General features: G+C 39.9%; 1 protein-coding gene across 8 annotated transcripts in view; it reads left to right on the top strand.

The window, feature by feature from the left end:
* The first annotated feature begins 17,548 nt into the window (after positions 1-17,548).
* atg4c (autophagy related 4C, cysteine peptidase) overlaps positions 17,549-23,639 on the top strand; it is a 62,353-nt gene continuing 56,262 nt past the window's right edge. For 6 of the 8 annotated variants that reach the window (XR_006312997.1, XR_006312995.1, XR_006312994.1 and 3 more), the window contains exons 1-2: positions 17,549-17,671; positions 23,084-23,267. Coding sequence is in view for 3 of the 8 variants with exons in the window: in XM_043699457.1 (XP_043555392.1) it covers positions 23,192-23,267 (76 nt within the window). In the remaining 5 variants the exon portion in view is untranslated. Of the gene's footprint in view, positions 17,672-17,747; positions 17,841-23,083; positions 23,268-23,639 lie in introns of those variants that run through there. The other 2 variants (XM_043699454.1, XM_043699458.1) reach the window with 2 other exon arrangements.

Raw genomic sequence — 23,639 nt, 5'->3', positions numbered from 1 at the left:
ATTGTGAATTTAATGTTATGCAGTTTGATACTGTTACGACATGGTAATGAATCCTTCTGCAATTAAACCAAACACTCAGAAAAGCTCACCTCACCTTGTAATCACCATCATCTCATTGGTTCGAGGCAATGGCAAAAACAATAAATTCTAATTTGATTGGGTTTTAGTATCCTGGGGGATAATTTTAAACTGATTGGTTAAATTTGAACTGTTGTGAAAACAGCATCCAAACCTCAGGTCTTTGTTTCACAGCCAAATGTTACATATTTTCAATTTTCCATTACACTCTGAGACTGCTAGTCAGGCACATGACAGGTGCCTGTAGGCTCTCAGTGCAAAAGAGCTTTCATTCTCTCTTCAACTTCATAACAATACACTTATAGCTTATGATAATGTCAGGTCCTATTATGCAGTGTGTTATATTTACATTTTATGCACTATATACAGCTGGTCTTAATTATTATGAAGTTGAAGACATGTACTGTACCTTTAAGAGAGTGAATGTTGTTCTGAACTGAGAGATTACAAGCACCTGCGATATGACTAGATGGCAGTGCCAGAGTGTACTGGAAAATTGAAAATATGTAACATTTTCCTGTGAAAGGGATGCCTGAGTTTTGGTTGCTGTTTTGACAACAATACAATTTAACCAATTAGTTTAAATTATGCCCCAATACACTAAAACCCTATTGAGTTTGAATTTATTGTTTTGCCAACATTGAACCAATGAGACAATCTGATGTTGAGGGGGAGATAAAAGGCAGACCTTTTGAAAATTGGTCAGAGAGAGCTACTGCTATCGAGACAGAAAAGCCTAGAGATCTAACATCTTGCTCTCCAAGAAATTAGGAAACACTCTCTATCAAAGGTATCTTTTCATATGAAACATACTCGCAGGAAAAAGAAAGATGATGACCCAGGGACATCTTCAGCTGGAAGAAGACAGACACAGGAGATGACAGTGGCTGTGTGGTTTTGAAATTAAGTTGATGTAATTTTAATAAGTGTCTTATTGGAACAGCATATTGTTATAAAGTTGGAGGCAGATAAAAAGCAGTTAAGGGAAAGGGGGCTTAAAGTTGTGAATAGCTGTTTAACATCCACTTTTAGAGTTAAAACATAAATTTATGTTATTTTCTTTAAATAGTGGAATTTGGGAGTTCTCTGTCACCCATACTTTCACAGATTAAGAAGAGAGGTGAGATTGTCTGGGTGTTTGGGTTTAATTAATGGAGGGGTTCACCTATGTGTCGTCACAGTTAATTATGCTGTAAATAATGCATTCGACTTGTTCTAACATATTTAAAATGTATGTTGTATCATTGCTGATCCTGTTGTGTCATTTGTTTGCAATTTGTACTACAGGTACAAATTCACAATGTGTACTACATATTTTCTGTACCATGTTGTGCAATTTACAATTTATTATGCAATATTTACAATATGTATTAGAACCATAGAGTCATACAGCACAGAAACAGGCTCTTCGGACCAACTCATCCACACTGACCGTACATCCCATTTTGAACTAGTCCCATTTGCCAGCATTTGCCCCATTTCCCTCAAAACCCTTCCTATTCATATAGGAATAGCTATTCAGATGCCTTTTAAATGTTGTAATTCTACCCACCTGCACCACTTCCTTTGGCAGCTCATTCCATACATGTACCACCCTCTGCATGAAAAAGTTACCCCTCAGGTCCTTTTTAAATCTTTTCCCTCTAACTTTAAAGCCTAGCCCTTTAATTTTAGATTCTTCCACTCTAGGAAAAATACCTTGGCTGTTATGCCCCTCATGCTTTTATAAACCTCTATAAAGGTCACCTATCAGCCTTGGCATTCCAGGGAAAAAAGGCCCCAGCCTCTTCAGCCTTTTCCTATTACTCAAACCCTCCAGTACCGACAACATCTTTGTAAATCTATTCTTCACCCTCTCAAGTTTAACAACATCTTTCCTATAGAAGGACAACCAGAATTATAGGCAGTATTCTAAAAGTGGCCTCAACAATATTCAGTATAGCTAGAACATGACATCCCAACTCCTATACTCAATATTCTGACAAATGAAGGCAAGCATGCTGCTACAATGCGGGGTAAACTATCCTGCATAACTTAAACCAGAAACACTGAAAAGATTTATCCTGTGCAGCAATCTGTGAAAATTTGAGAGGCCAGGAGCTATTTAAAGTATAACAGAGAATAATTAACGAACAACTTTTTACAACTTCTTCCTCAAACCTGTCTTTTACTTTCCCCTTCTACAATACTAGCCCGATAAAACCCCCAATTAAGATTTATAAAACAAAACTTCTTATCTCAAAACCAGGCAGCTTTTGGCTCTTCTCTGTATTCCTGACTTCTTTTCTTCTTCTTAGGGATCATGCTCTATGGGTAACTGATCGATAAAGGTACCTTTCAGAGTGCTATTTTTCGGGCAGTCTCTACATGCTAGCTTAGCATTTTACTCCCAACTATTCAATTCTCCTCGGTCTTATACCCCCAAAGCATCATATTGTGTCATTGGCTTTTAAGATTGTCAATATACTAAATTCAAACTTGATTGGAATTTGGTATTTTTCGAGGTAAACTTAAACTGATTGGCCTAATTCAAATCTGTTTTTATCTCCAGGCAGCCAGCTACCCTAGCTCCCCTGTGTTGCATTGTATCTTATTGAGTACACTTGGTGCTGTCACTGGTGGCTTTTAACTCTTTTAAAGGTACAATACACCCACATTTTCATAACACCTCCCCCCTTAAGAAAAAATGAACCATCATAATGAAGGATGGCTTCATTTTTTCTATCTTTTTAAACACATTACCTTAACATACAGATAACATTAATATAACTTCATCTTAATTTCTTCCCAGTATGTATATAAAACATTAAATAAATACAAATCTCATCTAAACTCTTATCAGTTAAATCCACGATAACGCATCTGCGATTACATTCTTCCCACCCGCAACATGTATGATTTTTAAATTAAAAGTCTGTAACATAAGACTCCAACGAAATAATCTCTTACTCTTGTCTTTAAAGCGTTCTAAAAATGTAAGTGGACTGTGATCCGTGTACACAACCGTCTCCGACACATTGTTGGTGACATACACATTAAAATGCTTAAGGCCAGTACCAAACTCAATAGGTTCCTTTTCAATTGTGGAGAATTTCCTCTGGTGGATGTTGATTTTTTTCAAAAAGTAACCAACTGGCAATTCAATCCCATCCTCATCTTCCTGCAGGAGTGCAGCTCCAACTGCTATGTCACTAGCATTGATGGCAACTTTAAAAGATTTTGAAAAGTTTGGTGTATCTAAAATTGGTTTGGTGGTTAATATTGGCTTTCAAATGGTTGAATGCCCCCTGTCTTTGTTCTGTCCACTGAAACTTTGTGTTCTTCTTCAGCAAATCGGTTAATGGTGCCACTACACTGTTGAAGTTTGGAACAAACTTTCAATACAAACCGCTGAGTCCTAAGAATCGAAGCACCTCTTCCTTTGAGGTTGGTCGTGGAAATTCTTTGATGGCTTTCGTCTTTGAATGCAGTGGAGTCACCTTCCATGACTGATGTAACGTCCCAAGAAGGTCACCTCTGCTTTCATGAATTCAGTTTTATTTATCACCAGTTTTGTTTCTCATAGTCGTTCAACGAGCTCTGCCAATTGTACCATGTGATCCTTCCAGGACACACTAAAGATCACTACATTATCCAAATAGACTGCACAGCTTGTTAACCCAGCCACAACTCTGTTCGTGTGTCTTTGGAATGTGGTGAGTGTGTTCTTCATTCCAAAGGGCATCAATTTAAACTGATATAGCCCATTTGGGGTTACAAACACAGAAATTTATTTCGCCGTCTCTAATAAAGCGGCCAGTAACCACGCATTAAGTCCAACTTGGTGATGTAACAGGCTTGTCCAACTCTCTCAATACATTCCGCCAATCAAGGAATTGGATATGAATCCAATTTTGTAACAATGTTGACCTTCCGATGATCCACGCAGAATCGTTGAGTCCTGTCCGATTTGGGAACTAAGACAATCAGCAAATTCCATTCACTCTGGCTTGGTTCGATGATGTCCTTGTCGAGCATGGCTTCCATCTCAATATGGACCTGTCTTGCTTTGAAAGTATTAAGCTGGTAGCGGTGTTGTTTTATTGGAGCAGTATTCCCTATGTCTACTTCATGTACAATAGCATTCATCCTCCCCATCTGATTCTTACAAATGTCCTTATACTGCAGTAACAAATCTTTCAACTGTGTTCTATGCTCTTGAGACAGATAGCTTACTAACCTATTCCACTCCTCAAGGACTTCTTCATTTTTTAATCTATTTTGAGGCACATCAAAATCCACATCATCTGGATTTGATTCCTCACCGTGCGAGGCAGTAATTGACCCTCTTTCTTTAGTTCTTTCTCTCTAGTATAATACGGTTTCAACATGTTCACATGACATACCCAATACCTTTTTTTTCCTATCTGGCATCTTTACTTTTTCTCAATTTGACAGGGACCATTAAACCTGGCTTTGAAGCAATCTACTATTACTGGTATCAGTACTAATACATTGTCCTCTCAGGAAAACATTCAGAACTTTATCTACCACCTGCTTCATTCTACACTGTGCCCTCTTTAGGTGCTGTTTAGCTCACTCACCTACTCAATTTAATCTCTCCCTCACCTCTGATACATAATCTAAGTGTGAGATCTCCAACTTTGGTCCTGTCAATTTTTCTTTAATTAATTTCAAAGGGCCTCTCACATCATGACCGAATATTAACTCAAAGGGAGTGAACTGAGTAGATTTGTTTGGGGCATCTCTAATGGCAAACAATACAAGTGGGATATCTTTATCCCAACCATTCGGGTAATCCTGACAGCATGCTCTCAACATGGCCTTCAAGGTGTGATGCCACCTTTCTAAAGCTCCCTGGGATTCAGGATGATACACACACTGGATTTAAAGTGCTATACGTAAGCTATCCATAACCTCCTTAAACAGCCTAGGAGTAAATTTGGACCCTTGGTCTGACTGAATCTCTTTGGGTAGCCCAGGAGAAAACTACTGACTCCTCTAGCACCTTTTTTGCCTTGATACTCCATAATGGAATTGCCTCCAGAAATCTGGTAGACACATCCATTATGGTTAACAAGTACTGGTTCCTGCTTTTAGTTCTTGGGCGGGGACCTACACAATCAATTATAATCCGCATGAAAGGTTCTTCAAATGCGGAAATTGGCAACAAAGGTGCTGGATTTAGTATCGCCTGTGGCTTACCTATCATTTGGCATGTATAACACATACAGCAAAAGTTAACCACATCCTTGTGCATTCCAGACCAATAAAAATGTTTTTGTATCTTAGTCTGAGTCTTTTGTACTCCTAGGTGATCTCCTACAGGTAGTTCATGTGCTACTTGTAAGACCTCCTGTCTGTATGCTATTGCTAACACAATCTGGAGCACTTCGGCCCATTTTTCTTTTGTAATAACCTCCCCATTTCTGCCTTTAAGATAATAACCCTCCGGAATATTCTTTGCCTCCTTTTCAGTGTATGCATCCACATATATGTATGTTTTATTGTCTTGTCTTGCTGTTGCAAGTCCCTTAGCCTTTCAGGACTAAACACTTCTGTCTGACCCTCTGTCTGTTCAGGTCTTTCCTGCACCATTACATCAAACAGGGTATCTGCTAACTGAACCTCAACTCCTTCATCTTTCTCTTTACTTTTCACTTCATGCTGTGACTTATGATAGTGCAATCTGGTTACCACACAGTCTGGGAAAATACCAGATATTTCTGTTTTAACCTCCTCGGTTTCTTGGTCTTCCTTGGGCTTCCCCACAACAAGGGGTGTCACACCCATCTTGGATCCTGCCAAATCATTCCCAAAGAACAAACAGAATTCCTGGAACTGGCACTCTGTCAATCAGTCCCACTGTAACATCCCCAGTCCTGAGTTGGCACTCCAACCTGATCTTACATAGGGGAATGGTAAATTTCTGTCCACCTATCCCACAAATTACCACACTCTCGGGTAACAGATCAGAAAGAGTGCATATTCGCTCGTCCCTTACTATCAGCGACTAGTTAGATCCTGTATCTCTCAAAATTATAACTTCTTGTCCCTCTCCCCCGTTCTTTTTCAGTAAACTTTGCCCACAGAGGTGAATTCTTTGTAGAGATCAGGTATTAACGCCATACCCAGCCCTTGCCAAAGCTGTGCACTCTCCTGCAGCTTCTTGACTCTTCTCGGGGTCTCCTTTACTATCTTCACAAACGCCACTGGCTTAGCTTCTTTTATCCCAGAATGCCTTTCGTTAATGGCCAGCACTGTGTCCTTAAGTGTCCCTTTCCCACAGTGGAAACACCTGAAGCTTTTCACCTTCTTTCCACCCTCTTGGGCTTCTTTTTCACACTGTGGTAAATTCTTACCACTGCTTTCTACTCTTGGTTTCATAGTGTAGGATCTCCCCTTCTCCCAACTTCTATCCCTCACAGGACGAAATTCTGGCCAGAAGCTTGTCTTATGCACCAAAATGTACTCATCTGCTAATTCTGTTGCCCTTCTCACTTCCTGAATATTCTATTCCTCCACGAGAATTCTAACCATCTCTGGAAGTAAGTTTCTAAACTCCTCAAGTAGCATAATCTCTCGAAGAGCCTCAAAGGTCCTATCTTTACGTCAAACAGGGTATCCGCTAACTGAACCTCAACTACTTCATCTTTCTCTTTACTTTTTGCTTCATGCTGTGACTTATGACAGTGGGGTCTGATTACCACACAGTCTGGGAAAATACCAAGATATTTCTGTTTTAACTCCTTGGTTTTGATCCCATCGATCAAAGTGTCTATGTTTAGTTCTTTCAAACTCAACATAAGTCTGACCTAGTTCCTTCTGTGTGTTCCTGAACCATTGTCTATGTGCTTCTGGTACCAATTCAGAAGTACTTACAATAGCCGATTGAACCTCTTCATAATCTATTGACCCCTCATCTGACAGTGCGGCAAACACCTCACTAGCCCTGCCTACCAGTTTAGTCTGAAGTAGCATTACCCACTCTATCTGCATCACCAATTTTTCAAATGAAATAAAGAAGGCTTCAACATCTTTTTCATCAACTGTGGCAGAGTTTTGACATATTTATATATATCACTACCTTGTCTTTTAAACTCCATCATGTTGACTTTACTTTGCTGACTAAGTTGCATCTTCTCAAGTTCAAATTCTCTCTCTTTTTGCTCAGTTAAGAACCTTCTCTTTTTCTTTTTCCTCTCTCACCCTTCCTTCTCGCTCTCTTTGCTCAGCCAAGAATCTTCTCTCTCTCTCTGTTTTTTCTCTCTCTGCCTCTCTCTATTTATCTTCTTATGCATTTTCCTCAATTGTAATTTAAATTTTACTACCTCTATTACACTTGTCTGTTTCTCTGATACACCTAATTGTTTGAGTAATTCCCTGACAATTTCAACTTTACTTTTGTCCTTGGTTAAACCCAAATCTAACTTATTTGCTAATTCTAATTTGCTATTTGCCTTTTTCTTTCCTTATATACTTTCTTCGCAAATTTGAGAATAATCTTCAATTCCCAGAACTGCTTTAGCAATTTCAAGAGCCATTTTTCTCACTTTTAATTTAATCAACCACAAGTCACTGAAATTAAACAAAATGCCTGACCTAAGTTTTATTTAAAGATCTAGGACACTCACCTGAAAGTGTTTAAGTCTGCTGGGATTTTTTGTACTCCCAAATCTATTCAAATCTGTCTAAGTTAGTTCAAATCATGAAGACGAGCCCCCAAACTGTTACAACATGGGGTAAACTATCCTGCTTAATTTAAACCAGCAGCACAGAAAAGATTTATCCAGGGCAGCAATCTGTGAAAATTTGAGAGGCCAAGAACTATTTAAAATAAAAATTAATTAACTAACAACTATTTACAACTTCCTCAAACCTATCTTTTACCTTCTCCTTCAAATACTAGTCTGATAAAACCCCCAATTAAGATTTACAAAACAAAACTTCTTATCTCAAAACCAACCAGCTTTCGGTTCTCTGTATTTCCATCTCCTTTTCTTCTTCTTGGGGATTCTGCTTTATAGGTTAATGATCGATAAAGGTACTTTCAGAGAACTTTTTCGGGCAATCTCTTCATGCTGGCTTGGCATTCTACTCCCAACAGTTTAATTTTCCCCGGTCTTATACCCCAAACCATCATATTGTGTTATTGGTTTTTAAGATTGTCAATATACTAAATTCAAACTTGATTGGAGTTTGGTATTTTTCGAGGTATAATTTAAACTGATTGGCCTAATTAAAATCTGTTTTTGTCTCCAGGCAACCAGCTACCCTAGCTACCCCAGTAGCTGGACGACATGTCACCTTGTGTCTTATTGAGAACACTTGGTGCTGTCACTGCTAGCTTTTAACTCTCTTAAACGTACAGTACACCTACATCTTCATAACAATACCAAATACCTTAGCCACCCTATATAACTGCAACTCTATTTTCAAGAAAATATGCAACTGCATCTCCAGGTCTCTTTATTCAGCAACACTCCCCTGGGCCCTACGATTAACTGTATAGGTCCTGCCCTACTTTGCCTTACCAAAATGCAACATCTCACATTTATTTAAATTAAGCTGTGTCTGTCATTCCTGAGCCCATCTGATCATGATCACATTTTACTCTGAGATAATCTTCTGCACTGTCCACTACACCACCTATTTTGGTGTCATCTGCAAACTTACTAACCATATCTCCTATATTCACATCCAAATCATTTATATAAGTGATGAAAAGCAGTGGACCCAGCACCAATCCTTGTGGTTCACTGCTGGTCACAGGTCTCCAGTCTGAAAAAATCCCTCTACATCCATCCTCTGTCTCCAATCTTCAAGGTGTGGACAAATTTAAAAATCACACAACACCAGGTTATAGTCCAACAGGTTTATTTTGAAGTACTAGCTTTCAGAGTGCTGCTACTTCATCAGGTATCTGTCCTTAATTTTGTCTCCAACTGGCTTGCTCACCGTCAATCCCAAATAATCCAACCGTACCAATCGGTCTGCTATGTAAAGCTTTGTTGAAGTTCATACAGACAACGTCTACAGCTCTGTGTTCATTAATCTTTTGTGTCACCTTTTCAAAAGAACACAATCAAGTTATTGAGACAGAATTTCCCATGAACAGGTACAATATCACAATTCCACTGCCCTTGGGACTGAATCCATGCCAGATTTTGTATATTTAGTCCATAGCTGCATGGTGTAAAGACAATGTTGTGGACTCGGTCCGACCCCTCAAAACATTTTTAAGCAGGTAGCCCAGACTGTAACTTTGCTATTTGTTTCAGGGAAGTGTACAGTGGATATCCCCAGAGTGAATTAGCTGGTCGAACTGCCAAGTTTTAAACAAGCAGAATTTATTTCCAAAATTATGGAATGAAACACAATGAACAGAAAATAGAATCCTGAATAACTTATCCTATCCAAAAACACAACAGACTATCCCGACCTTAAGATGTTGTTCCAAACATATTTGCAACAATCCCCATAAATACCGTCTTGGCACAAAAAGTAAAATCAAGCAAAGACTGATAGGTTTTCAGTCAGAGAGAGAGTACCAGGGTGGATTTGCTTCCAGCAGTTTTTCTTTACACACCCTGCTGCTGAACCAACTCTAAACGAAGACTAGCTGCACAGCTATTCTGGCCACTCCACTTTGATTATACCGGATTTTTTTTAAGAACATAGAACATAGAACATTACAGCACAGTACAGGCCCTTTGGCCTTCCATGTTGCACTGACCAGTCATACCAATCTGAAGCCCATCTAACCTACACTATTCCATGTACGTCCATATGCTTATTCAATGATGATTTAAATGTACTTAAAGTTGGCGGATCTACTACCGTTGCAGGCAAAGCGTTCCATACCCTTACCACTCTCTGAGTAAAGAAATTACTTCTGACATCTGTCCTATATCTATCACCCCTCAATTTAAAGCTATGCCCCCTCGTGCTTGCCATCACCATTCTTGGAAAAAGGCTCTCTCTGTCCACCCTATCTAACCCTCTGATTATCTTATATGTCTCTATTAAGTCACCTCTCAACCTTCTTCTCTCTAATGAAAACAGCCTCATGTGCCTCAACCTTCCCTCGTAAGACCTTCCCTCCAGACCAGGCAACATCCTAGTAAATCTCCTCTGCACCCTTTCCAAAGTTTCCACATCCTTAAAGACATGAAAGACTTAGGCTGGAGGCATTATCTGTTAGGAGTAAACAAAAAGGGCCCCAATGAACCTTTCAAACCCAGCCTAGTTGGAGCCTGGTCAAATACTCCCTCTCTGGAAAAAAATCAAGGGCACAGTAACTTTGAGAAAAGGTGGTGACCTTATAGAGGTTTACATAATCATGAGGAGCATGGATAGGATAAATAGACAAAGTCTTTTCCCTGGGATCAGGGAGTCCAGAACTAAAAGGCATAGGTTTACGGTGAGAGGGGAAAGATATAAAAGAGACCTAAGGGGCAACTTTTTCACACAGAGGGCTGTACGTGTATGGAATGAGCTGCGAAAGGAAGTGATGGAGGCTGGTACAATTGCAACATTTGAAAGGCATTTGGATGGGTATATGAATAGGAAGGGTTTGGAGGGATATGGGCCGGGTGCTGGCAGGATTAGATTGGGTTGGGACATCTGGTCGGCATGGACGGTTGGACCGAAGGGTCTGTTTCAATGCTTCACATCTCTATGACTCTATGGATCTATGACCAGCTTTGTGACAACAACAATCTCTCAATGTCAGCAAAACAAAGGAGCTGGTCATTGATGTCAGGAAGCAGAATGGAGGGAACATTTTTGTCCGCATCAATAGTAGATATCAACAAGCTCCTGGGAGTGATAATCACCAACAATCTGTCCTGGTCTATGCACGTCAATGTGATGGTCAAGAAAGGACAGCAAGGTCTCTCTCTCTATTTCCTCTGGATGCTAAGGAAATTTAGCATGTCCACAAAGACTCTTACTAATTTTTGGAGGTGCACCACAGAAGCATCTATCTGGATCCATCATAGCATGGTATGGCTGCTATTCTTCCCAAGATCACAAGAAATTACAGAGAGCCATGAACACAGCACAGTAATTCGCTCAAACCAGTCTTCCAACTATATATGTCCCACTGCCTCGGGAAAACAACTAAGACCCCTCCCACCCTGACAATACTCCCTTCCATCCTCTTCCTTCAGGCAGAAGGTATAAAAGTTTGAATACGCTTACAAACAAATTCAAGAACAGTTTCTTCCCTGTTATCAGACTTTTGAAAGGGCCTCTCAAATTTTAATTCTGATCGCTGTATCTGTGGCTGTAACACTGTATTCTGCATTCTGTTCTGCTCCCCTGATGCACTTTGCATGGATGATCTGCCTGTACATCACACAAAACAACACTTTTCACTGTCTTTCCATACATGTGACAACAATAAATCAAACTATATTAATCTATTTCCAGATTTCAGTTTGGACTATCTGGAAATCTACTGTCCCAATGCAATTAAGTCGTCTGGTTAGGTTTTTTAAAAAAATAAAACACAATTAAAATCAATGATTGGAAGATTATACAGATGTGCAGTTTTTAGAAGCTTGAACTGAAGTACTCTAGGTATATATATTTGCCAGTTTCTGGTGTTCAGTAATGTATATGCATACATGCAAAATACTGCAGATGCTGAAAATCTGAAATCAATATGGAAAGTGTTCTAGAGACTCAGCAAGCCCAGCAGCACCTCAGGAGGGAAACGTGAATCTATGGTTCTCTCTTTACAGATGCTGCTAGACCTGCTGAGTTTCTCCAGCACTTCTTTTTTTCTTTTGGTATGTTGCAAATTCTTAATGTGCATTATATTTACAATCTATTTACAATGATTAGGAGTAGTCAGCATGGTTTTGTGAGTGGGAGATCATGCCTCACAAATTTGTTAGAGTTCTTTGATGAAGTGACTAGGAAGGTTGATGAAGGTTTGGTAGTAGAAATAGTCTATCTGGATTTCAGTAAGGTCTTTGATAAAGTTCCACATGGTAGGCTGCTCTGGAAGATTAGATCGCATAGAATGCAGTGAGAGCTGGCAAATTGGATACAAAATTGGCTTGATGGTAGGCAACAGAGGATAATGGTGGAAAGGTGCTTGTTGGACTGGAGGTCTGTGATTAGTGGTCCAGGATCGGTGCTAGGCCCATTACTGTTTTTCTATCTATATTAATGATTTGGATAAGAATGTACAAGGCATGATTAGTAATTTTGTTGATGACATTAAAATATTCAGGTTTCATGAACAGTGAGGAAGGTTATCAGAAATTGCAACAGGACCTTGATCAGCTGAGGAAGTGGGCCAAGAAATGGCAAATGAAATTTAATATAAATAAGTGTAAGGTATTGCATTTTAGAAAGTCAAATCATGGTGAATGGTAGGACCTTAAGGAGTGTAGTGGAACAGGTAGGCAGGGCAGTGAATCAGGCTTTTGACATTTTGGCATTCATCAATCAGGGCATTGAGTATAAACGTTAGGAAGTTATGTTGCTGTTGTACAGGACGTTGGTGAAGCCGCATATGGAGGGACAGTGTTCAGTTTTCATAAACCTTGTTATAGGAGTGATGTTATTAAGCTGGAAAGAGTGCAGAAGAAATTTACAAGGATATTGCCTGGACTCAATGGTCTGAGTTAGAGGGAGAGATTGGATAGAGTCATAGAGATGTACAGCACAGAAACAGACCCTTCAGTCCAACTCGTCCATGCCAACCAGATATCCCAACCCAATCTAGTCCCACCTGCCAGCACCTGGCCCATATTCCTCCAAACCCTTCCTATTCATATACCCATCCAGATGCCTTTTAAATGTTGCAATTATACTAGCCTCCACTACTTCATTTGGCAGCTCATTCTTTACACGTTCAATCCTCTGTGTGAAAAAGTTGCCCCTTAGGTCTCTTTTATATCTTTCCCCTCTCAACCTGAACCTATGCTCTCTACTTCTGGACTCCCCGACCCCAGGGAAAAGACTTTGTCTATTTACCCTATCCATGCTCCTCATAATTTTGTAAACCTCTATAAGATCACCCCTCAGCCTCCGACGCCTCAGGGAAAACAGCCCTAGCCTATTCAACCTCTCCCTGTAGCTCAAATCCTCCAACCCTGGCAACATCCTTGTAAATCTTTTCTGAACCATTTCAAGTTCATAACATCTTTCCGATAGGAAGGAAACCAGAATTGCACGCAATATTCCAGCAGTGGCCTAACCAATGTCCTGTACAACCGCAACATGACCTCCCAACTCCTGTACTCAATACTCTGACCAATAAAGGAAAGCATACCAAATGCCTTCTCACTATCCTATCTACCTGCAACTTCACTTTCAAGGAGCTATGAACCTGCACTCCAATGTCTATTTGTTCAGCAACACTCCCTAGGACCTAGGACTGTGGGTGGCACGGTGGCTAGCACTGCTGCCTCACAACACCAGAGACCTGGGTTCAATTCCAGCCTCAGGCAACTATCTGTGTGGAGTCTGTACATTCTCCCCGTGTCTGTGTGGGTTTCCTCCGGTTTCCTCCCACAGTCCAAAAATGTGCAGTTTAGGTGAATTGGCCATGCTAAATTGCCTGTAATGTTAGGTGAAAGGATAAATGAATGGGTCTGGGTGGGTTGCTTTTTGGAGGGTCGGTGTGAACTTGTTGGGCCGAAGGGCCTGTTTCCGCACTGTAAGTAATCTAAATCTAAAAACCTTACCATTATGTGTATAAGTCCTGCTAAGATTTGCCTTCCCTAAATGCAGCACCTCGCATTTGTCTGCATTAAACTCCATCTGCCACTTCTCAGCCCATTGGCCCATCTGATCAAGATCCCGTTGTAATCAGAGGTATCCCTCTTCGCTATCCACTACACCTCCAACTTTGGTGTCATCTGCAAACTTACTAACTGTACCTCTTATGCTCACATCCAAATCATTTAATAAATAATGAAAAGTAGTGGACCCAGCACTGATCCTTGTAGCACTCACTGGTCACAGGCCTCTATTCCGAAAAACAACCCTCCACCACCACCCTCTGTCGTCTACCTTTGAACCAGTTCGGTATCTAAATGACTAGTTCTCCCTTTATTCGGTGAGATCTAACCTTGCTAACCAGTCTCCCATGGGGAACCTTGTCGAACGCCTCACTGAAGTTCATATAGATCACTTCCAATGTTCTGCCCTCATGAATCCTCTTTGTTACTTCTTCAAAAAACTCAGTCAAGTTTGTGAGACATGATTTCCCACGCACAAAAGCCATGTTGATTATCCCTCATTAGTCCTTGCCTTTCCAAATACATGTACATCCTGTCCCTTAGGATTCCCTCCAACAACTTGCTGACCACTGACGTCAGGCTCACTGGTCTATAGTTCCCTGGCTTGCCCTTTCCATCTTTCTTAAACAGTAGCACCACATTAGCCAACCTCCAGGCTTCTGGCACCTCACGTGTGACTATCGATGCCTCAGTAAGAGGCCTAGCAATCACTTCCCTAGCTTCCCACAGAGTTCTTGGGTACACCTGGGGATTTATCTACTTTTATACGTTTCAAGACATCCAGCACTTCCTCCTCTGTAATATGGACATTTTTCAAGATGTCACCATCTATTTCCCTACATTCTATATCTTCCATGTCCTTTTCCACAGTAAATACTGATGCAAAATACTCATTTAATATCTCCCCTATCTCCTGCAGTTCCATATAAAAGCCACCTTGCTGATCTTCAAGGGGCCCTATTCTCTCCCTAGTTACCCTTTTGACCTTAAGGTATTTGTAAAAACCCTTTGGATTCTCCTTAACTCTATTTGCCACAGCTATCTCATGTCCCCTTTTTGCCCCCTGATTTTTCTCTAAAGTATACTCCTACTGCCTTTCTACCCTTTTAAGGATTCACTCGATCTATCCTGTCTATACCTTACATATGCTTCCTTCTTTTTCTTTAGTCATCCAGCATTCCCTATACCTACCAGCCTTTCCTTTCACCCTAACAGGAATATATTTTCTCTGGAGTTCACTCGATCTATCCTGTCTATACCTTACATATGCTTCCTTCTTTAGTCATCCAGCATTCCCTATACCTACCAGCCTTTCCTTTCAACCTAACAGGAATATACTTTCCCTGGACTCTCGTTATCTCATTTCTCGTTATCTCATTTTCCAGCCGTCCCTTTATCTTCGAACATTTGCGGCCAATCAGCTTTTGAAAGTTCTTGCCTAATGCTGTCAAAATTGGCCTTCCTCCAATTTAGAACTTCAACTTTTAGATCTGGTCGAACATTTTCCAACACTATTTTAAAACTAATAGAATGGTCGCTGGCCCCAAAATGCTTCCCCACTGACACCTCAGTCACCTAGGTTGAAACTTTATTGCTGGAACAGCACAGCAGGTCAGGCAGCATCCAGGGAACAGGAGATTCGACGTTTCGGGCACAGGCCCTTCTCCCTCAGTACAGCTGTAATGCTATCCCTGATCAAACACACCACTTCCCCTCCTCTCTTGTCTCCCTTTCTATCCTTCCTGTAGCATTTGTATCCTGGAATATTAAGCTGCCAGTCCTGTCCACCCCTGAGCCATCCTCTTGAGCAGTTCTAGCAAATCTCCTTGCCAGTATATTCGTCCCCTTCAATTTAGTTGCAATCCGTCCTTCTTGTACAGATCACTTCTACCCCAAAAGAGATTCCAATGATCCAAAAATGTGAATCCTTCTTCCATACACCAGCTCCTCAGCCATGCATTCATCTGCTCTATCCTCCTATTCCTGCCCTCACTAGCTTGTAGCACCGGGAGTAATCCAGATATTACTACTCTCGATAACCTCCTTTTTAAATTCCTGCCTAACTCTCTGTAATCTCCCTTCAGAATGTCATCCTTTTCCCTTCCAATGTCATTGGTTCCAATGTGTAAAATGACCTCCTGCTGCCCCTCTCCCCCTTGAGAACATTCTGCACCCTCTGAGACATCCTTGATCCTGGAACCACGGAAGCAACACACCATTCTGATTTTTTGCTGCTGGCCACATAAACGTCTGTCTGTACCTCAGACTAGAGTCCCTTAAGACAATCGATCGCTTGGAACCCGACGTACCTCTCATTACATTAGAGCCTGTTTCAATACCAGAAACATGGCTGTTTGTGCTACGTTCCCTTGAGAATCCATCACCCCCCATGGTGGCACAGTGGTTAGCACTGCTGCCTCACAGTGCCAGAGACCTGGGTTCAATTCCCGCATCAGGCGACTGACTGCGTGGAGTTTGCACGTTCTCCGCGTGTCTGCGTGGGTTTCCTCCCACAATCCAAAAAAGTGCAGGTTGGGTGGATTGGCCATGGTAAATTGCCCATAGTGTTAGGCGAAGGGGTAAATGTAGGGGAATGGGTCTGGGTGGGTTGCGCTTCGGCGGGTCGGTGTGGACTTATTGGGCCGAAGGGCCTGTTTCCACACTGTAAGTAATCTAATCTAATTTTCCAAAACAATATACTTGTTTGAAATGGGGATAGCCATGGGCTTTTCAATTCCTCATTGCCTCTAACTGCCTCTCCAACTGATCCATTTGATCTGATAAGATTCGCAACGAATGGCATTTATTCCAGATATAATCCTCAGTAACCCGTAAACTCTCCCTGAACTCCCACATCTGACAAGAAAGTGTATCACTCTACTAAGGGCCATTTTTGCTTCTTTCAATCTACAGACCCAGAAAATAGCACTGTCTTCAAAACACCGCTCCAGGTTAAAGTAATACTTATGGCTTATATTTTAAGTTTAATCAAGAGACATATCTCAATAAAACATATAATCAAGAAAGAACCTAATCCATTCACTACTGCAGAATTATTTTAAAACCATGCTTAAAACATCCACTTATCTGTTTCTGTGCTGTGACCTCTCCTAACAGATTCCTCCAAGATATGCTTAGACTTTTTCTTGAGAGCATAGGAGACTGAGGGGGGAACTTTATAAAGGTGTATAAGATCATGAGAGGCATGGATAAGCTTGAATGAACTCAGTCATTTTCCCAGCGTTGGGGGATCGAAGACGAAAGGGCATCAATTTAATGTTAGAGGGGAAAAAATAAAGGGGAACCTGAAGGGCAACTTTTTTACACAGTGTGGTAGGCATCTGGAATGAGATGCTAGCGAAATTTGTTGAGGGAGGTATGTTAACAATATTTAAAAGGCAAATACATGGATAGGAAAAGATTAGAATGATATGGACCAAGTATAGGGAAATGGGGTTAGTTGGACGGACATTTTAATCGGTTTGGACCAAAAGGCATGTCTCAGCGCTATAATATTCTATAACACATTTGTCGATCCCATTTACAATCTATTATAAATATCAATTCCTAATTTACAGTCTCATGACAACTTATATTTTATAACGTATGCTGATTCCTCTTATCAAATACTGCACTGTCGCCACCTTGGTCCAACTGTCACGTCACGTGCGGCCATCTGGCTCCGAGCATGCGCCACTGCTCCATCCCGGTCAGAGATGTTGGGCGGCGCCATCTTGGGGAAGGAGTTGATCTTGCTGTCTCCTTCCGTGTGAATATGAATAATGTATAGGCACATATTGTATCAGAATGGGGATCTCGCAGTGATGGTATGTACAAGTGTCCTCGGAGAATGGGAACGGCTGTGGCTTGTTCTTGGTTTTTCGCTTGTTCCCTGTTACTGCATGATTGACAAGGGAAGCCAAGAACAAATCTGCGATAATCGTCTCCACTCGAACAGGGCGATGTAACTCACAGTAACAGTGCATTATTTCACAGGTCAATAACTATTTAAACAATAATCTGTTATAGTTTATTTGCTACTAGTTACAAAAGCATCCGCATTCATTTTGAATTATTTGTAAGTGGATTACCTGGATGGAAAATCGCCCGAAATGGGAAGACACCTAAAAAGTTAATTACTTTTTCTTTGCCTTGGTGTCATTTTAGAATATGGTTATCCGGGAAGCAGCACTTTTAAAGGTTTTAAACAACTAGTGCGAGATGAAATCCTAGAATCATACTGTATTTCATTTTCCCTGCCCGCCCAATTTTGATAATTGACAGGACTGAATTGGGCAAAGTTAAGGAGAATAATTGAATTTTAAGTTCTGAATTTGCCTTTGACAATAAAAACCTTAAAATCTAATGCTGGTGCATCACAAGACACAGAAGTAAAGAAAAATTTGTTAACTTCTGAAGGCCAAGGCAGAGTCCAAACAATCCAGTCAAAATTCCCCAAGCTTTCCCTTCTCTCAGCTGCCATTTTTATATTCCTCATTAAAAGAGAAACCGTAGTGAAGAATTCTTCTGGAGTCTGAACCCTTGGAATAAAGTGGCAATTGTACTGTCACTTGGGTTGATTTCTTCACATTATATTTATATATCAGTTCCATTTACATTTGACTTTGAAATGTAATCATTACAGTAGCTTTTGAATAGGACAGAAAATGTAATAGTTTGGAACCAAAAGTATAACGTGCTTTGCAAATAAAGCTGTGACTGAAATATCTATTTGATTTTTAAGGTAAATATTTCTTTGTATACTGCTAGGTTGTATGGTAAACAGCAACTGACGTTTGAGGGAATATGATCATTTTGACGGTTATAGCTTGGTTTGGTTCACCAGCAAATCAGATGATTTCCAAAAATAATTGTCTTATTACATACCATGGCAACTTACGTTTGTGCCTTTTACATTGAATATTTATCAGCAACGTAGATATAGCGCTAGAGTCAACATGAGGACTTAATGGCTTGCTGTAGCTATTTTACGGGAAAATATAACTTTTTTGTGATCTCAAAGTTCTGTCTTTGCCATGTCTAAAACAAGTGCGGGTAGTACTCCTATGATCCTAAACCTTGTATTAATAGTCATCTACTTAGCTAATCAGAATAACATTTTAACCAATCTACCCTCTTACTGTTGGCATCCAGGCACGATTAAATTCTGCTCAATGAAAGGGGACTCATAACTATAGCATTCATCAAACTTAAAACACCTTTTATGTAGTATAATCTGTTTAGATTTATCATTATCTTCATCATCCTCATGTCATATCAAAGACCACGCCTGTTCACTCTGAAATTCACAAACCATCGTACTTAAGTCACATCTAAAGCACCTGTTAGCATTTCTTAGGTATTCCCAAGACTTGTTTATTGCTGTTACTTTTTAATTTTCTGCTAATATAAGTAGATTTGCTTTATGTGTTTTTATAGGTGTCAGTGTGTTTTCAGTCAGTCAGGTGTACTGTCTCCTGTCATGGTGTTTGAACTATTTAGAAACCTGGTAACTGTCAAGATTTTTCATTCCTTGTGTCACAGTGGAATACTTAATTTGTTCCATGAAATCTGAAGGGAATAACTTTCTTCAGTTTTTCTTAAAAGTAGTGGGCAGTGTTCAACAGAGGATCCTTTTCTGACATGTGGTCATCAATTAGAGCCAGTTATTTGTCTGTAAAAGATACCATAGCACAATCTAGTAACTTAAACACTAGAACTGAGACTGGCATCTTAAGTTGAACTTTTTTAACCTTTTGTATCATTTTCAAAATTTAATTACGTATTCTACCATGGATTATCCATTCATTTTCCAAACTCTATCAAGTCTAACCATGATTTGGAGATGCCGGAGTTGGTCTGGGTGTACAAAGTTTAAAAATTACACAACACCAGGTTATAGTCCAATAAGTTTAATTGGAAGCACGAGCTTTCGGAGCATCGCTCCTTCATCAGGTATTTGCTAACCAGGCCTTGCAGAAATTTAACAATTCATTTTTCTTGTAGATTCTATCCAGGAATTCTACTGAATCCAATCCTTCAAGGGTTAATGACTCTCATCTAGTTGCTAATGCCTTCCTTATAATTTGACTTTGTGCAGTAAGCTGTGCCACGTTTTGTTTTCTTTTTGCTGTATCCTGTGCCCACATATTACTTTCATTCTTCTTATGGTCCAGACTCCAAAAACATCAAAGGCTAATCATGCTCTAACAATTTAAATTTGATTTTTGAAATTTTTCACAAGCCCCTAGGATTTTAGTTTTGGGCCCAAGAAAATGTAGTTCTCAAACTTCACTTTTGATAACCATCCAGTGGTACCATGTCAATTCAAGGCAAAAAGGTATTAAAGGTAAAAATGCAGATGCCTTTGTCAACAAATAAGCTTTTATTTATAAAGCTACAAATACATTGTCCACCTCCAATCCATATTGGTGCTTAGAGTCTGTTATATCTGAGCACAGTGCAATTTCCCCCAATTAATCCACAGGGATCAATGCTAGGTCCACTTTTGCTTGTCATTTTATATAAATGATTTAGATGAGAATATGGAAGGCATGGTTAATAAGTTTGCGGAAGACACCATGTTTGGTGGTATAGCGGATAGTAAAGAGGTTATCTAGGATTACAAAGAGTTCTTGATCAGTTAGGTCAATGGACTGAAGAATGGCAGAGGAAGTTTAATTTGGATAAATGTGAATATTGCATTTTGGTGAAACAAATAAGAGTAGGACTTATACAATTAAATGTAGGGCTTTGGGTAGTGTTATAGAACAGAAAGACCTAGTGGCTCAGATACATAATTCTCTGAAGTTTGCATTACATTATAGATAGGAGAAAATGAGGACTGCAGATGCTGGAGATTAGAGCTGAAAATGTGTTGCTGGAAAAGCACAGCAGGTTAGGCAGCATCCAAGGAGCAGGAGAATCGACGTTTCGGGCATGAGCCCTTCTTCAGGAAGGGATCATTCCTGAAGAAGGGCTCATGCCCAAAACATCGATTCTCCTGCTCCTTGGATGCTGCCTGACCTGCTGCGCTTTTCCAGCAACACATTTTCAGATCACATTATAGATAGGCTAGTTAAGAGTGTGTTTAGCATGCTTGCCCTCATTGCTCAGACCTTTTGAGTATCGGTGTTGGGATGTTATGTTGAGCTTGTATAGGATATTGGTAAGACCTCTTCTGGAGTACTGTGTCCAGTTCTGATCATCCTGTTATAGGAATGATATTATTAAGTGGGAGTGGGTTCAGAAGAGTTTTACCAGGATGTTGCCAGGAATGGAGGGTTTGATTTATAAGAGGCTTAATAGGCTGGAGCGTAGGCGGTTGAGGGATGACCATATGGAGGCTTATAAAATCATGAAGGGTATAAATAAGGTGAACGGAAGGTGTCTTTTCCCTAGTTTGGGGGATTTTAAGACCAGAGAACATATTTTTAAGGTGAGAGGAGAAAATCTTTAAAAAGTTATGAGGGACAGTGTTTTACAAGGACAGTGGTTCGTGTATGGAATGAATTTCCAGAGAAAGTGGTGGATGTGGGTACAGTTACAATGTTTAAAAGACATTTGGATACGTACGTAAATAAGAAATGTTTCGAGAGATATAGGCCAAGCTAGAACTGGTTTTAGTTTGGAAATATGGACGGCTTGGACCGAAGTGTCTGTTTCTCTGCTGTATGACTTTAATACCACCATCTGAATAAACTAAATAAAGGGGGGGGGGGGGGGAGGGGTTGGTTCTTGTGGAACAGTGATGGTGTTCCTAGCTCTGAGACAGGAGATTTAGGTTACATACCAGTGGTGTGTAATAACATCTGAGTAGGTTGATTAGGAAATATCTATATAAATAAAGGGGGGGGACCTCTTGTGACACAATGATTGTGTCCCTCCTCTGGGCCAGGAGGCCTGGATTCAAATCCAATCTGGCAGTGTTTGATAACATATCCAGATAGTTTGATTAAAAGTAACTACATGTAAATAAAATTAATAAAGGTTTTCAAAATAGACCTTAAACTTAGCACCTCTGGAAGTGCAGCTTTTCCTCAGTAATGAATACAAGTATGAGTCTTATGTATTTAAATATTTGGAGCGGAGCTTGATCAAATGGTCATATGACAAAGGAAAATGTTCCGTCAGGACTGATGCTATCAGGAGTTTAATGGGAGCAGGATTGGTGAGGAAAATTGGAGAAAGGAACAGAGAATATTTAATAAGTTAATCTCATTATCTAAAATTGATCTGAGAAAATAAATGGATGAGTTGTATAGTAAGATAGAACCCTCAATATGAGTTTGCTGTCATCTTTTAATCATATGCTGGAAATTTGCCTGCACTGACTAAACATAGCTGCAATCCCAGACTTAACTCATTTCTCAGCCAATTAGAAGTACTAAAGATGCTGACTTTACTTCAATACCCAAGTCTCAGGAATTAATTGAATAAAATATTTCCAAGTATTGATTCCATCATCAAAAACGTCAGGATAATATTAAAACAAGTATGTTTTAAAGAAATAATTTTAAATATTAAAGAATAATTAATATGTTAGAAATAAAGTAAATGTTTAAACAACAGAGGGAATGAGAAAGAAAAACGTTAATTTTGAAAATAACCTTTCTCTATATAAAATTGGGCATTTGAAATATCCCCTTAAATATGTGCAGTTTGTATTACAATAAGAAAATGACTTATGACACTAGGATAGCTCAATACAGTATACTCTGGATATCTATGTTCATCTACTCAGGTCTCTTAAGCTCCCCAGTTTCACTTGTTCCACCATGAGTAACCATGCATCCAGTTATCTAGTTCCTAAATTTTGGAAATACCGCTCTTCACCTCAATGCCTGTCTGCCTCATTTTCTTTTTGAGATACTTTGTCAAACCTATTTGTCATCTGATCTAAGTCTCCTTGTGTGACTTCATATACAGTATCTTATTCTATAATGTTCCAGTGGAGTCCTTTGGGACATTATATTACATGGATATAAGTTGTTGCCATACTTTTGTCGCAGGGGTATGTATTTGAGTTAAGAATGTTTAATCAAAATTGCTTGTCATTGCAGTTATTTAATCCATTTAGTGTGGGGAGCTGGTGGCTAGAGGATTCACTCATTGGTCTTTCATATTACAAAGTATAGTTACCATTGAGTCATTTTAGCAATGTTTGTATCTTGAATTGCAGGAGAACCCTTCTCAATTCAAATATTACATAACCAATACTTCACTGTTTCATCTCTCAGTGAGTTCTGTGCCTTGTGTTTGATGTCTGCTCCAATCTGGAATAGAGCAAAGTATTCCTGCATCAAAAGAACAGAAACTGGAATGGCAACATCAGCCAAAGGCTGAAAATGGAGGATACCGAACCTGATGAAGTGGATAAACTGAAGGCGAAGTTTATGTCAGCATGGCACAATATGAAGTACAGTAGGTGTTATTTGTACATTTTCAGAGTGATTAGATTAAGCATACACATCGAACTATCAAAAGGCTACTAAATTTCAAACTAAGTGCTCATGTTAAAAAGTACAAACCAGCTGCTCCAGTGACATGTGTAAGCCATGCACGTGAGGCAATACCGCGTTTGTTCTCTGATCTGGTTTAATTTTGGTGGTCTCTGGTAGTATAGTTAGCCTCAGCTGGGGAGGAGAAGGGTACTACTGTTCCTTCTCTTGGTCTTGCTTCATTGGCTGTTGACGGAAGTCATGTTGTGGATGTTGAATGAGAATAGAATTGGACATGCTGTGATGGTCTCTATGATTGAGTAAGCACAGCAGATCAGGCAACATCAGAGGAGCA

This window comes from Chiloscyllium plagiosum, chromosome 11 (genome assembly GCF_004010195.1).
Source record: "Chiloscyllium plagiosum isolate BGI_BamShark_2017 chromosome 11, ASM401019v2, whole genome shotgun sequence".
NCBI classification, from domain to species: domain Eukaryota; kingdom Metazoa; phylum Chordata; class Chondrichthyes; order Orectolobiformes; family Hemiscylliidae; genus Chiloscyllium; species Chiloscyllium plagiosum.
The sequence above is the reverse complement of the archived record's forward strand: the minus strand, read 5'-3'. Positions and strand labels throughout refer to the sequence as shown.